Raw genomic sequence first — 16,875 nt, 5'->3', positions numbered from 1 at the left:
AACAATCAATAATAAATAAGAATTAAACTTGGAAAAGATTATCAGTACAGAGATTCTGTTATACACTCCTGAAGACACATGCACTATATCTCTGAAAAAAGAAAAAAGGTTGAAGTACCCAAAAGAGATAAAAATGTCACTACGTCCACAGCAGCTCAGTGTAGCAAACAATAGTATCACAAAAACCTGCAGCGATGTTCCCTTTGTAATCATTAATTAAATATGTCGATCAGAAAGGTCGGAAGTTCGGCAGTTCGAATCCCTAGTATAGGTCTCCTTGACTAGTTAGACCAGATGACCTCCAAGGTCCCTTCCAACTCTGTTACTGTTATTATTGTTATGTATATGGAATTAACAGGCAGCTCATTCCTGCCCCAGACGTCGAGTTTACATATGGCACATTTTTCTTGAACATCAAGCCTTCTCTATACCTTCAAGGCAAAAGCTGACATTTCATTAGATCCCCTCCGTAAGGCTTATAAAATGCCCCCTTGCAACTCTGCTCATGCTTACCTTCCTCCCAACGTAAACAGGGATCCCAATGACCATGGCTGGAATAGCAATGCCAGCAATCAGAGAAATCCCTACGGGGGCACCAATCAACGTTCCCAGTTGCCATAGAATCTTCTTCTTACGGCTCCATGGCTTTTTGCCCCAGAAGGTACAACCAGAAGGACTGCAAGAGATTTCACAGAGAATTCAGCTATTCAGAGTCACACGTCTGCTACAAGTGTTCCATCAAATCTATTTCCCCAAAGGGCTGAAAGAGTGTTCAGAGGAACCAAGTAGCTCCTCAGTTGGAATTGCTCCCCGTCCCAACATTGTTGTCTCCCAAAGTTTTAACTTCCGGATGAAAGAATACAACCATTGGGATCACTTGCTGTACATAGAACAATGCCAATGGTATGATTTCACAACTGTGGGTTTTGGGGAAACAAAAAAGGCATGAGCAAATTATCAGCTAGCGAAACAAAACAAGAGGCCCCCCCAACCAAATTACCTGAGGTAATGCAAATCAGAAATTTCCTTCATACACAGCCAACAGAATTCACAGCCACATACAGCGCAAGTCATATGATTACAGCTGCCATCGTTCATTTTGATAATGTAGGCACTGCAGCGGGGACATGGCTTGATGTCATCGGCTGTGAAAGTGAAAAGAAAACTAGTCAACTTCTTAACTCTGCACATTAAGGAGATGCCAGTAAGGAACCAAAACTTATTCAGCTGTCTTATTACAAAAAAGAAGATGATGAATCCTTGTACCTTTACTTTTTCTGGGGGGGCCCTTTCTGAACAGGGAAGCAGAGGTTACATCATCTGAAAGCCCAAAACACTGAGCTTAACCGCACTGAGGATCAAGCCTTACTCATTCAAAGGCTATCCTGTGTCTAACAAATTATTCCTCCAGGATGGTTCTTATATAGTTGACAAGACTGCAAAAGAGAATGGCTCAGCAGCGATCCACTTGTGCTCATTAAGAAAAGATCAGCGACATCGACCTCTGTGGGAAAATGGTCATAAAAGTTGCCACATGGAAAACAGAGCATTTGGCTACAGGGATATATTTAGCCTGCTATAAAGCGGATTCTGCATTTTAAACAGCATGAGAACACAAAGCTATACTTGACATGCACATTCAGAATTTTAACTCTTATTGGAAATCCCCATCTTTTTAAAGATTCAGACCAAGAATAGTTGGAAATGCAGGTAGTCCTCAACTTACAACAGTTCATTTAATGACCGTTCAAAGTTACAACAGCACTTATGTGACTTATGACCGTTTTTCACACTTACAAGCGTTGCAGCATCCCCATGGTCACATGATCAAAATTCGCATGCTTGACAACTGACTCCTATTAGCGACGGTTGCAGCGTCCCTGGGTCATGGGATTTCCTTTTGTGACCTTCTGATGAGCAAAGTCAATGGGGAAGCCACATTCGCTTAACAGTGTTTCTAACTTAATAACTGCAGTGATTCACTTAACAACTGTGGCAAGAAAATGGGGCAAAATTCACTTAACAAATGTTTCATTTAGGAACAGAAATTTTTGGCTCAATTATCATAGTAAATCGAGGACTATCTGTAATATGCTGTTGTGGATTTCCCCTCCTTTGTAGCTCCATCCAGTGAATCGAATATATTATGGAGAAGTACATATAATATATTATGGAGGAAATCTCCATCCACCCATACAATTATATTACTGCTATTTATTTATATTGAGATTGGGATTGCATAGGTTGGAAACAAGCAGAAGAGGCCTTCATCTTGCAGTGGATAGGCAATGGCTAAAATGGTGATGAATGATGAAAATGGTCATCCATCTCACCAATATGATCCTGAGAGATTAATAGAAATTAAAATATAATATAAACGGAAGGTATATTAAAAATATATCTACTCCCAGCTAACAAACACAAAATGGCTCCCAAACATCACTTTCTAATAGCGCGCACTTGATTATTCTCCTGGAACCAGTGGTGGGTTGCTCCTGTTGCACACCGATTCGCAAGAACCAGTAGTAAAAATTTGTAGTAGTTTGGAGAACCGGTAATAACATTGGCTGGCCACGCCCCCGAATCGGTCCCCAGCCGGTCGCTTACCCCGCCCACCTCATCAGAGGCTTTTTTTTTTACTTTTAAAAGCATTTTTTCCCCTACAACCTCTTTGGCCGAAAAAATGCTTTTAAAAGTTAAAAAAAAGCCTCTGATGATCGCGCAGCTCAGCTGGGATCATCAGAGGCTTTTAAAAGCATTTTTTCGACTGAAGAGGTTGTAGGGGAAAAAATGCCTTTAAAAGCCTCTGGCGATCCCAGCTGAGTTGCCTGATCGTCAGAGGCTTCTAAAAGCATTTTTTTCTGCAACCTAAGGTTGTAGAAAAAATGCTTTTAAAAGTTAAAAAGAAAAAGTTGGCCACACCCACTGTCACATTACCCCCCCTACCAAACCACGCCCACAAAATAAGCCACGCCCACAGAACCAGTAGTAAAAAAATTTTAGAACCCACCCCTGCCTGGAACCCATGCCTATGAAAAGAGCCAGGTCTTCAAAGCTTTCCAAAAGGTGAGCAGAGTTGGGGCCAATCAAACCTTGGACAGTAGAGTTTTCCAGAGGGCAGACACAGCAGAAAAGGCCCATTTCCTGAGTCCAACACCTAAAAACACCTAACAGATGGATCAAGACCAGGTCCTCCTGCCCAATTTAATGGAACAGGTAGAAATTAGTAATAACTAAAAGATCTGGATTTTCAGAACATCCTTACTGCCCAGATTCATCCTAATGTGCTCCTCAAAAGCACTGGTAAGAGGCATTCTAGGTAGATAGACACACTTTAGCACAATAACGAACTGAGAAGTAAAACGAAAGGAAGCTTCAATCCAATATTTATTTAAATGTACCTAATAAATAACTTTCTTCCATGGAATTCAAGACAGCATGTTTGATGCCATTCATCAAGAAAAAATATATGCATTAATGGTTCACAAAAGGTTTTGTTTCCACTCTCATTATATCATGGGAATCCCCTTCAGAACTCCGACTCCGTCCCTGCTCGTAACTGTCAACCAGGAGAACAAGTGGGGAAATAAAAGCCCAGGAACAGCTAGCATATGAAAGACCTTGCCTGGAAGATTATACAGCACATAAACATCCTGCCCACTAGTGTTGCTGGAGATGTCTGACTACATCAGGATCTCAGGATCAACTCTCTGATGATCTTCACAATGACCAAGGTGCTCTCAAATACATACCTGGACCAGACTCTTGTCCGTAACTGAGGCCTGAGGTGTGCTTTGTCCTTACTCGCAGAGTCTGTGCTCTCTGCTGGCGGGCCATGTCGCAAGTTTGGTTGGGGTGCCATATCTGCTTGCAATGATAGCAAAACTCAGTCTGGCAGCCTTCTCTCTCACAAGTCAGTTTAGGGCAGCTGGCACATCCATAGGCAATAACAGCATAACTAAGAAGAAGAATACAGGTCAGTTAAGAAAGAGCAGAATCTTGTGGAGAAGTCATACTGTAGTATAGAACAAATAAATACGATACAGTCCATTCTCAATTCAACAATAAGATAGTCTAGCCTAGTCCACCCCGTGTTTTATTTAAGCAAAAGTGCCATACAACTCATTTCCTTAATGCCTTAATTATTTATTTCTTACATTTTTATGCTGTCCCTCGCCCCTCTAAGGGGACCCTGGACAGCTTACAAGTTATAAAACAAGTAGAAAAATAATTAAAATATCAAAACTAGACAGATTTTAAAAACTATGCTGAAACCAGATTTAAGAGTCAGACGGGATGGGGATGAGGTCTTCTTATCCTATCAACCACCTCCAGGGGGCAGCACTCCCCTCGGGGCCCCAAGACAACCAGCAAAGCCCAGTTTTAATACCCTCCTGGAAGGCCAAAAGGTTGGCAGCAGTTCTCATCTCTGGTGGCAAAAGGATACCCAGGGATGGGGCCAGAGCAGAAAAGGCTTCTCTCCTTCAATCTGCCTGTTAGAATTCCTTAGCACACAGGCTTCATCACAGGATTCTTCCGCTGGGGCGGTGGGCTGGTCCCATTGGGGAAAGAAAGCTCCTCTGATATTCAGAATTCCACACCTCATTCTTAACATTGACCCTAATGGCCTTGCCTATTAAATTATCTGCTGCTATCATTAGTTTTCCATACTTTTGCTGGTTTTGACTTGGATTTTGGAGATATTACTCAAAAGAAGGTGACCCAGGATTTAAGATACTCTCCCACAACAAAGAAAGTTCATTTCTGAATTCAACATAGAAACTGATGCATCTGTGGGAAATTAAGCACGAGAAGAATAAACGTAGTCTCTAGCAGGACAGCGATCCCCATACAAACACCTAAGAATGTGCAGTGAGCACAACGAATACAATTCTGCTAATCACCTTCCCACCTTATAGAAAAAAAGCCTTGGTTCCTGAATCTTATTGCAAGTTCAAATGTAAAACATATTTTTACCATAAATATGCTAATCATTTGAAAGAGGTGCTTTGGAACCTGTAGGACCCTGGTGGCGAACCTATGGCACATGTGCCAGAGGTGGCACACAGAGCCCTCTCTGTGGGCACACACGCCGTCACCCCAGCAGACGAAGAGCTGCCAAACATGCACCGAAACAAGCGATGGGCATAACAGGGCTCTGATTGGTGGATGCGGTTTTGTTTCACGCCTCCCGTTTAAGTTGATAGACAGCCGGGGGAACTGTTTGCAAATGGTCCCCGCTCCTTTCCTTCTGTTTCAAAAAACCCTCCCCGACCTTTTGCTTTTTCCAGCCCCGATTCCCTCCTGTAGTTGTCATTTGCCTTCCTTCTTTCAAAAATTACAGAGATACACAAGCAAATAACCTTTGTGCTGATGAGACCTACCATATTTTTCAGAGTATAAGACGCACCTACCTTTTTTGTTTTTTTTTATAAAATTTTTTTTTTTATTTTTTTTAGACAAACACACATACAAACATACAATGTATTTTCTTTGACAGAGTATTTGGCCGGTTCACAAATTTAAACAGTGTTTAGTCATTTCAATTAAATATACAATTTCTATATTTCCTTTTTGCCATATTTATTCCTCATCTATTTTTTTAAAAAACCAATATTACTCTTCATCCTCTTCTCTAAACTTAATCAAATTCAATTTTTCCTTTCTATTTTATATTATACTCCTTTCCATTGTCATCTATTTTTATATCCATCCTCACATTGGTTAATTATGTAATATCACAGTTGTTTAATACAAATTCAACATTTTAATATAAATCAATTAGTTATATAATTATCTTTTTTGTATATTAATCAATATGAACATGAATATTCCAATTATTTCCATGCAATCCAATTTCTTACAAATCAATTAATTATATTTACCAATAATAAACCAAATAATTTCCCCATATTCCTCCAAATCACAACTTAACCATTTCTGCTTTCAACACACTATACAATTAATAGTCTCAATTATTACAATTCCCTAGTTAAATAGAGCTTTCCCCTTATGTTACTCATTTTCACATCTTAAATTCTCCCAATAACCCAAATAGTTTTGCCCATATAATCCTCGAAATCACAACTTAATCATTTCTACTTTCATCACAATATATAATTAAAAATATTTCAATCGTTACAATTTCCAAAATTAAATTTAAAAATGTTCTGTTATCCAAGCTACAATTTAATCCTTTTTACTTTCACCACCATATACCATTAAAGGTATTTCAATTGTTACAGTTTATACTTATTCATATTTCTAAAAAAAATAAAAAAAATAAAAACTTATCAGTCTAGATTTCAAAAATACAAAGACAAATATTCTAATTATTATTCATTTCATTTTTACAAACATGATTTCCATTTCTTACTATTCATATTTCAATTCTAAATATGTATAACATTTTCTCTTTCATTTCTTTTTCTCCCTTCCCATTTTTCTTTTTGCCTTTTTATTTTTTTCTTTTGTGTTTTAACATCTTGAACTCTCCTCTTTTGCCCTAAATTTCCCATTGTTTGCACCTACTTTTTTTAGTGACGAAAAAGAAGAAAAAGAAATCTCCCTCTGCCTCTGCCTAATTTTTCTTTGCAGCAAACAGCAGCCTGCTTTACTTTCAGTTTCGTTTTCAGCATAGCTTGATTAGCACAAGGGAAAAAAAATCTGCTCCAGCCTTTTTGCAGCAAGCAGCAGAGCCCTGCTCAAAACAGCTGAGAGCAAAGCAGCTGAGAGTCGGGATGCCAATCTAATCAACTTGTGCTAATTAGCCTATGCTGAAACTGAAAGGAGCTGTTTTTTCTTGCAGTTTGCTTGCAAGGAGGTAACTGCTGCGAGGCACAGGCCAAAGGGTTGGGCCCAGTGGGTGGGCAGGGCTACATTCAATGTATAAGACGCACCTAAATTTTCACCCCCTTTTAAGGGGGGGAAAGGTGCGTCTTATACCTCAAAAAGTACGGTAATTGCAGAGAATGGGGGAGGAGGTAAGACTAGACTAGAGGGATCTTGCACACTGCCCTCTATCTCTGCAGCAATAGCGGATCCCTCGCTGCCCACCTCCTCGCCCCATGCTTGGTCCCCTTCCCCTTTTCCTGTGGCACGATTGTCTCTGATGATGTGCAGAGTGCCTTCACCGTTCAATGCCCCCGCCCCCCAAGGTTGAGACTAGGATTAGGCCTTTCAAATCAACCCCTGCAAATTTTCAGCCCTCACAGCAATAGAAAGGAGAGGACGACTTCTAGCTTCACCCTTCTTCGGTCCAGCTCCCTCCTGCCCTTCACGCTCACCCCGCTTCCCTGCCGCATTCCCACGAGAATCACCACCACCCCCATCTCCTTTCAGGAGCCCGCCTGATCTCCCTTCTAAGGCTAGCCGGGCTCTGCTGCCTCCTCTTACCCTCCCCACCCTCCCCACATCAGTGGCAGGAGCAGGTAAAGGGAGGTGGCTGCCCTGGGATTTTGGCAGGGTGCCCGGAAAAGGTCTGGCCTGGGGAGGGGAGGGCGGCAGTGGGGACCCCGCAGATGCTGAGACTTTCCCTCGCCAGAAGGGCTTGGCTGACCCAGTGCAAGGATGAGGACGACAAAGGTGTTGCGGTGTGTGTGTGTGAGTGTGTGTGCGAGGGAGTGAGTAAGAGAGAGAGAGAAACAGAGAGGGAGGGAAAGAGAGAGAGAGGGAGGGAGGGAAAGACAGAAGACATTTCAAATGTTTTTCTTTTTTATTGTTGCTAAATGTAATATTTCAAAAGCAGGGGGGAAAATGAAGGGACATAAAAGTGCATTTATCACATTTCTCTCCCCAGTAACTTTCAACCCTTGCAGAGGTCATCTATTGGCTCAGGGTAAAGTATCATGAGGGACACCCAACAGCACATCACCGTTATGTTCTATGCTGTCCACGAGAGATTAGGCCATGTCTTGGGTGTGGTCCTGGATTCACAGCTACTGTGGATGGGAAGGTGGAGGCCCTGGCTTTTGTTCAGCTTTGTCCAGCTAGTACACCAGGTGCAGACTTACCTGGACTAAGGACACCTTGCAACAATAATTCACACTTTCATCACCAGACTACTGCAAGGCACCCTACATCAGGCTGCCTTTAAAAACCCTACAGTTGATAAGAGTAGTGCTTCATGTTTGTTTGTCCTAGTGAGTAATGCTAGAAAGAATAGAATAGAATTCTTTATTGGCCAAGTGTGATTGGACGCACAAGGAATTTGTTTTTGGTGTATATGCTCTCAGTGTACATAAGGAGAATAAAATACATTCATCAAAAATAAAAAGCTACACCACTTAGTGATAGTCAAGGTTACTAATAAGCTATCAAATTGTACTAGGAAACAAATAAAAACAATATAAATTGAAAGATACAAGAAACATGGTTATTGCAATAAGTGGAAAGAGACAGATACTAGTAAGGAAGAGAAGAATAATAGTAATACAGTCTTAGTAAATTATTTGACAGTGTTGTGGGAATTAATTGGTGTTGGTCATCACCTTTAAAGCGCTCCATGGCATAGGGCCTAGCTATCTTCGAGACTGCCTGCTGCTACCGACGACCTCCCAGCGACCCGTGCGCTCCCACAGAGAGGGCCTCCTCGGGGTGCCATCAGCCAAACAATGTAGGCTGGTGACCCCCAGGGGGAGGGCCTCCTCTGTGGGGGCACCCACCCTCTGGAATAAGCTGCCCCCAGAGATAAAGAGAATCCAAGACCTCAGTGCCTTCCGCCGTGCCCTTAAAACCCACTTTTTCCAACACGCCGGGCTGGCTTAGGAAGAAATTTTTTAAATGTTTAATTGGTTTGTGGTTTTTTAAATTTTTGGGCCAAATTTATATAGATTTTAATTGTTTTTAATATTTGTATTTCATGTTTTTAATTCTGGCTGTGCACCGCCCTGAGTCCTCAGGGAGAAGGGCGGTATATAAATTGAATTAATAATAATAATAATAATAATAATAATAATAATAATAATAATAATAATAATGCAGAATGATGGCATTTGGGAAAAAAACTGTCCCTTGTGTCTAGTTGTTGTGGTGTGCAGTGCTCTATAGCGTCGTTTTGAGGGTAGGAGTTTAAACAGTTTATGTCCAGGATGCGAGGGGTCTGTAAATATTTTCACAACCCTCTTTTTGACTCGTGCAGTATGCAGGCACTCAGTGGAAGGCAGGTTGGTAGCCATGGTTTTTTCTGCAGTTCTAATCATCCTCTGAAGTCTGTGTCCGTCTTGTTGGGTTGCAGAGCCAAACTAGACAGTTATGGAGGTGCAGATGACAGACTCAATAATTCTTCTGTAGAACTGGATCAGCAGCATTTTAACGGCCCACAGGCAGGGGTGAAATGCTCCCGGATCAGACCGGATCGCCTGGTCCAGTAGCGATCCTGGCCATTGGTTCGGCGATCTGGGGCAGAGCAAAGCTCCGCCCACCTGCCCAGATGTCATTACTTCCTGGTTTTAACCAGGAAGTAATGTGTTTACCTTCTGCACATGCGCAAGTTTGTGTGCGCACGTGACGTTTGCTCGCGCACGGGCACTTCTGAACCGGTAAGGAAGGTAAGTAGATTTCACCCCTGCCCACAGGCCACATCTGGCCCATAGTAGTTGCATCAGGAGGTGGGGCATCAATGTCAAGAATCCCGACGATGTCATAGTGCGGGGTGGGACATCATCATCAAGGGACAGGGTGGGGCAACATGCCACAACAGTCCCAATTTCTAATTTAGCCCCTTGGGAAAATTAATTGCCCACCCCGGTCCAGTGCATGAGTGTCTAACTCTAACCTTTTGGCTTGCCTGGGCCTCATCAAGTGAAGAGGAATTGTCTCGGACTGCGTATAAAATATGCATCATCATCATCACTGTCTATCCATTGCAGGATGAAGACCTCGTCTGCCTGTTTTCAACCAATGCGGTCCTGAGCTTTCTTTTGCCAATTGGGCTCTCAATACTTGCTGATATTGTCAATCCATCTTGTTTTAGGCCTCTTTCATGGACGCTTTTGATCAAGTGGGATCCATTCTATGACTGCCTTGGTCCACCTGCCATCCGTTCTTGCTAGGTGAGCAGCCCATTTCCATTTCAATTCTTTGACTCTCTTGATGATATTGTATACCGTATTTTTCTATCTATAAGACGCCCCCTTGTATAGGATGCCCCCATGTTTCATGTAGCGTAAGTAAGTAAGCATACTACAAGCCACCACTGTGCAGAAGCCATCTTATTAGACAGTGAGTGATACAAGAACAGGGAATGTATCACAGGAACAATAGAGATGAAACCTAGAGTGGCAATGTGATACAGGAAACAACTACAATAGAGAGGAATGATAGAGCTGCTTATAAGGTTGAGGCTCACCTGGCAAAAGGGAACAGGGATGGGCCACGCCATGCCTTCTCCTCTGGGCCTGTGTATAAGATGCCTCTCCAAGAGGTGGGATTCAATTTTTTTTTACCACCAGTTCCGTGGGCGTGACTGGGTGGGCATGGCTAAGCAGTCACGATTCTAGTTCCCCCTACAAAGATTCCCCCATCCAGACCTTTTGCAATCCCCCAAAGGAAACCAGATTCCATACAGCTCTGAACCCTTAAGGCAAACCAAATGCAAGTGGTCCTCGCTTAATGGCCAGTAGCTTAACAAGTGTTCTAATTTACAACTGACCTCCTCGGAGATACTTGACCTGTTTTTGGAGTCTTGACAGCCATGCGCGCACACACACACCTATGACCAGTTATAACATCCCACACAGTCATGTGACTGAGGTTTTCTCTGTTTTTGCCAGTTTTCAACAATTCCTTCTGGTTTCCAGTTAAAAATGCCCATTGGGGAAAATGGACTTGTTTAACAACCAGTGTTCACTTAATGACCACAAGGTTGACTTAATGACCATGGTGTTTGCCTAACCCAGGGGTCTGCAACTTTAAACACTCAGAGCCATTTTTCTATTTGCTTTTAAACAGATCTGTTTTCTCCCTCTCTCTCCTCTCCCTCATCTCTCTCTCCTCTTTCTCATCTCCGTTCACTCATCTCTCTCCCATCTTTCTCTCTGTGTGTCTCTTGTCTCTTTCCCTCCTTCCTCTCTTGTCTCTCGTCTCTCTCTTTCCCTCCCTCCGCCTCTGTGTGTGTGTGTGTCTGTCTCTCTTTCCCTCCCTTCGTCTCTTTCTCTGCCTGTCCCTGGGGGGGGAGGGAAGAACCTCTGAACTGGTGCTGGACCTCCATGCTGTGCCAGATTGGCGAGGACGCCTCTCCATTAAAGCAGGCCCAGTCAGTCACCAGCATCCCCTTTCCCGCTGGGCGTGTGAGTGCTTCTGGTGAGGAGGAAGCACGGTGGGAGGAGGCTTGGCGGATGTCAGAGGAGCGGCGAGCGCTTCACGGCTCCCAAGAGGGGGTTCAAGCCACCCCACTCACAACATCTTCACCTGAGGGCATCGCTGGCAGCTGCTTCCTGTGGTTCACGAGGTCTGCGCTCTTCCCGCTGCTCAGCCTTCTCAATGCAGGGAGGCAGGAGGCGGCAGTCACGACACGGGTTTCGTTTGCTGCCTGCGAGTTCCAGGCGGTGAGAGCACACAGCACCCCAGCGCAGCACTCTCCCGAGGACTGCTCGGCCATCCACCCTCCACCTCACTAGTCTGGTTCAGAAAACACATCGGAAGGGCTCCGGTGCCATGATCTGCAGCACGCTTCCCTTTGCAGGCAGGCCGGCTTTGGGAAACATATGGGAAGGGCTCCGGTGCCATGATCTTCCATGCGCTTCCCTCCTTCCCTGTGCGCATCGGTTCACCCCCCCCTGCCGGTATTACCCCTCTGCCAGTTCGCCCTCCCCTGCCCACCCGCTGGCCTGTGCCTTTCGGCCTTACCTTTGCGAGCTGTGGTGAGCAGAAGTACGCAGCGGCTAGATTCTGCAAGTGGTGGCGGGGTTGGGTGGGTGTGGCCAGCCAGAATTTCTACTACCAGTTCGCCCGAACCGGCCAGGACTGATTGAATCCCACCACTGCGCTCCTCCATTTTCAAGTAAATATTTTAAAGAAAAAGTAGTGTCTTATACACGGAAAAATACGGTACTTTGGTTTGTTTTCTAATCCATGTGCAGGTCTTTCTATCTTGTCTTGTGATGCTGAGCATGTATCTTTCCATGGCTCTTTGCACCACTCGTAGCTTTTGTATCGATTGCGAGGTTAGTGTACATGTTTCATTGGCATGTTAGAGCAGGTAGCGCACACTGATCAAAAACTTTTCTCTTCAGGCATAGTGGGAGGGAGGTTATTCTTGAAAATTACGCTTAGCTTGCCAAATACCTACCAACCACATTTAACATGCAGTTTAATTTTCTTTATTGTATCACCTTCCATTGAGATCCACAGACCAAGGTATATGTAGTGGTCCACTATAACTACTTCTTCTCCAGATATAAACATTTTTCTTTCTTTGGTGAATGTATTAAACATAACCTGGCTCCTTTTCAGGTTTATTTTTAAGCCAAATGGTTATCCTGCTTTGTGCAATTCTTGTGTCTTTGTAGCTCTTCTCGGTCTTGTGAGAAGAGAACAACATCATCTGCAAATCTTAAGTGATCATCTGCAATAAGTGCCATTGATTTTTATTCAGTCTTTTGCTCAGTCTAGTTTGTGAAATACTTCTTCAAGGCAGGCTGAGAAAAGGATAGGTGATATTGTATCGCTTTATCATACACCTCGTTCTATGTCCACTTTAAGATCATTAAGGCAAATTGCTGTCATTGTATATTATATATAAAATATATAATATAGTTAATGTATATAAATAACAAACTTCCTTTTAAAACTATCTATTTAAAATATTTAAATATTTTATTGTGAGGCCCTATTACTAGCTGCCCAAGACTGCATGTGGCCCATGGGCCAAGGATTGGACACACCCGGTCTAGAAGTTAGGGCACTAAGCTAGAAAGTGGGAGACCGTGAGTTCTAGTCCTGCCTTAGCCATGAAAGTCAGCTGGGCGACTTTGGGCCAGTCACTCTCTCTCAACCCAACTCTCCCCAGAAGGTTGTTATTATATGGAAAATAGGAAGAGGAAGGTTCACTATCTTGAGTTATTTTGTAAATTTAATAAAGGCAGGCTACAAGTAAATATGTTAATTGGAATTAGGCACCATAAGCATACTGTATTATACCTGTCCTATAGGCCCCATGCTGGTTACCAATACATTTTATTCCATTTAAAGTAATACTGATTTTAACCTATAAAGTTTTATATGACTTGAATCAATAAGAGCATCTTTAACAAAATTATTTGTAGTTCCCCATTACCAAGAAGTTAGGAAAATTGAGGCTAGATTTTTTTCAGTAATTGCTTCTATAATATGGAACAATAATGACCTTCTCTAAGAAACAAGATTAGCTCTGATGTTATTGCCTATTTAGAAGTAAATTAAGCAGAGCCCTTCTACAGAGCTTTTAAAATTTAATTTGAGGGAATGCCATATAATTTTGCCTTTAATTCAACCACATTCATCAAACAGATGCTGGTTTTCTGAAATATCAATTTAACACATTTTTATGCTAAATTTTTTATGTATTTTATGACTTGACTTTATTGTTTACATTTCTATCAAACTATTTATAAGTTGGATGCATTTGTGCTTGTATTGCGTTTCCAACTGAGGGATCTATAGAAGCTGATACACTGATAAACTGCTTAGTTTTAGAAGCTGCTATGAGACTACAATACCGTGGACTTTATTTCCAATAAGATGTACTATGAAATTATAAAAGCTAGTGAAACCAAATTTGGTTTTAACAAAATGAGGCAGAAAAAGTATCTCAGCCATTTCAAGAATCAAGGAATGTATCCTAATTAAACATTGCTACTTCTTCAATGTATCTTTCAATAGTGAACATGTGTTGCATTCCGATAGCAGTAGGCATCATGAATTCTACTTATTCAGTTGATAGAAAAAGTACTGTATTCGTCCAGACTCAGAGAAAACATGAAAGCAAAGAAAACATGAAATGCCAGGAAAACCTATTGACATTTCTGAACTTTGGTGTTGGAGAAGACTCCTAGAATACCATGGACAGCCAAGGGAACAAGCAGAGAGATCTTCAAGCAAATAACCCAGAGTTCTCTCTCAAGGCACAAATGACCTGGCTTATCTTACTCTGGACACATTTGCAAGGCCCAGCTCACTGGTGAAGGCTCTAATAATTGGAAAGTGGAAGGAAAGAGGAGAATAACCAGCCACAAGGTGAATTATTATGCAGTTATTGTGGCAATGGTGCACCATTGGAAGACCTGAAGGGCCAAATCTACTTATGTGATTGCTAAGAACTAAAATTGATTTGATCGCACATAATCAATCAGTCTTCTAGAGCAGGGGTCCCCAGCCATCAGGCGGCAGACCAATACCCGTCCGTGGTCTGTTTGGAACCGGGCCATGCAAGCGGAGGGTGAGTGACCGAAGCTTCATCTGCACGGGCGCTGGATCTAGTTGCACAGAAAACCATCCCCTCCCCCAGTCCATGGGAAAATTGTCTTCTATGAGAAACTGGTCCCTCCTTGGTGCCAGAAAGGTTGGGGACCGGCTGTTCTTGAGGCATTCATCTTCAGCTGACACCCTTTAAATGGGACTGCTTGTCACAGGGAAAAAAAACAGCTAAGACCATCCTTTATCAGTTTAAGGTGCTCAGCTATCTAGCGAAAACATATTGTACTCAGCCTCCCCACATCCCAGCTTAGCAATTTCTCCATATCACACAATATCTGTTACATGTGACTAACACTGAAAAGTAATCAGAATCTAAACGCATGCAGAATGCAGCCACTTACTCAGTTCTGGAAACATACTACGCAGACTTGGTAAACCTCCACTGGTTATTAATACACTTCTGAATCTAAATCAAGCTGATTAAAATGCTTTGTGCCTTATTTGAAGAACTGCTAATACATGTATAACTGTATCCATGCGAGAAAATCCAAGACCTCACAGGTGGCACCTTCATTCTTCCGATTGTTAACACTCATGTAATTCAGATCGTACTATGGTTTCTCAGACAAAAGAATACAAACATTTCAAGGGTTCATATGACTCATATCCTGTAGGAGTTCAAGCAACTGAAACCTGCCCCATAGAATCATTAAAGCTAAGCACCAGATATTGACCTCTCAAGATGCATGGCAGATCGGCAGAAAGGCAGAAATGAAGGACAGCTTAGAATTTCTAATGTGCAAAAAAGCTTAGCATTAGTAAAGCATGAGGGCAAAAAGCAAGTTATTAAATGGAATGCCTTCTGATCTTAAGGAACACTCCCAACTCATGTCTGGATATTGCATCAAGGGAGTTCACATCCTAGGTAAGCCATTAGGAGAGATCTAAAACATTATAAAAGTATTTCAGAAAAACACATCCTGTCCTGGAAAAGATTCTCCAAATTGCGTAAGTAGTACTGACTGCCAATGATACTACTTGGCCTTCACCATAAAATGCCTTTCTCCTACCTGAGTCAAAGGGGAAATCCTTGAAACTGCACTAGGAATACAGGGAAATTATTGGCAGTGTGTCTTTTACATACCTTGTTTAAATTCAGGATTCTGATTTTTAAAAATATCTATCCCATTCCTCAATGAAATAATGTTTTTAAAAAGCTGAATTGTTTGGAATCCAGGCTGGCTTATGTACTGCCTTTTCACAAGTCTCACTAATCTCCCAACAGATACAAACAGACATTTTGATTATCCAGCAGCACAAATACTCCAAACCTTATCACCAGAATCCCTGTTACAGAATTAATCCCCTTCTAGTCATCTCAGACCATTAAGGTATGAAGGACAATGGCTACCTCACAAGTCTTGCATTTCAGAATCAGAGTTCAATGGACTGTGTGTACTGCATTGGTAGAGTATTATACAAACAACATACTTTCTAGTTTTTCAGGAATAAAAAAAGGAATTCTTTAACTGCTCATACCTTGCCTGTGACCCATATTACCATAAGATTTCAACAGCTAAACACATACGTAGCCCACATTATACATTTCGGTTGTGCCTCATCACATCAGTTTAAGATCCATACTGCAGACCTCAATATGGTTTTTTTCTTTTTTATGAACTGCAGGTTTTAGAACAGAATGCACAATTGGGACACAAAATACAGTAGTACCGAACAGTCTTGTTTAAGAATAGCTAAATAATGAATAAGAAGAAGAGAGTACGAATAGGGTGAGGAGGCACAGATCATTCAGCTCTCAGCAGCACTGAAAGACAACCAGCTTGCTAGTTTAAAGCAATATAAGAGCAACTCTGTATGTTAACAGGGAATTCTTTTTCTGACTGATGTGTAACCAAAATCATATTTGCTCATATTAGAGAGAAATCAGAAGGCATAAAGGAATTTCAAACTTTGCAAAGAAACACATATTCAGAAGACCCCACCCCATCCATATGTGCGTTCCATTCTCCCATCTAATTTCTATTCTCTCCCATCACCACCACCACCACCACCACCCCCAGCAGGTAGCATTCCGGATCGATAAAGGAAACTCAATTCTGCATATTGCCCTTCTGGATCCCTGCATAAACTGGGACTAAAGGTTGTTTTCTGAATTTGTGTTCCTTCACAAAGTCTTACGTTTTTTTCAAGCTTTCTGAATAATCCATGCCTCACCACATTCTACTATTCTCATTTAACTGCAATAATGCAGATGTTATTCTGGTGTCCTGAATATTGTCCATATTTCTGGCAGGGAAAGCCCAATAAATACTAGGCTGTAACACAAGCTGACCACAAAGAAAAACCTACTTCCAGATTTGTATGCAGATCTCACTGTGCAGCAGAAGACAGCATTGCCATGGAAACACACTCTTGCCATTAGATCTGCAATTTACCTTCCCAGGCAGAATAGCTAAGTCT

The 16,875-nt window shown here is 42.1% G+C and overlaps 1 protein-coding gene across 1 annotated transcript in view; it reads right to left on the bottom strand.

Moving 5' to 3' along the window:
• The window catches only part of RNF19B (ring finger protein 19B), a 28,494-nt gene that overhangs the window by 7,351 nt on the left and 4,268 nt on the right, over nucleotides 1-16,875 (bottom strand). Inside the window, exons 2-4 of the mRNA XM_060691374.2 lie at nucleotides 3,753-3,958; nucleotides 1,001-1,145; nucleotides 514-676 (exon numbers count right to left, since the gene is read on the bottom strand). Of these exons, the coding sequence (XP_060547357.2) occupies nucleotides 514-676; nucleotides 1,001-1,145; nucleotides 3,753-3,958 (514 nt within the window). The remainder of the gene's footprint in view (nucleotides 1-513; nucleotides 677-1,000; nucleotides 1,146-3,752; nucleotides 3,959-16,875) is intronic.

This window comes from Pantherophis guttatus, chromosome 10 (assembly GCF_059756535.1).
Source record: "Pantherophis guttatus breed Tessera chromosome 10, ASM5975653v1, whole genome shotgun sequence".
Classification (NCBI taxonomy): Eukaryota; Metazoa; Chordata; class Lepidosauria; order Squamata; family Colubridae; genus Pantherophis; species Pantherophis guttatus.
The sequence above is the reverse complement of the archived record's forward strand: the minus strand, read 5'-3'. Positions and strand labels throughout refer to the sequence as shown.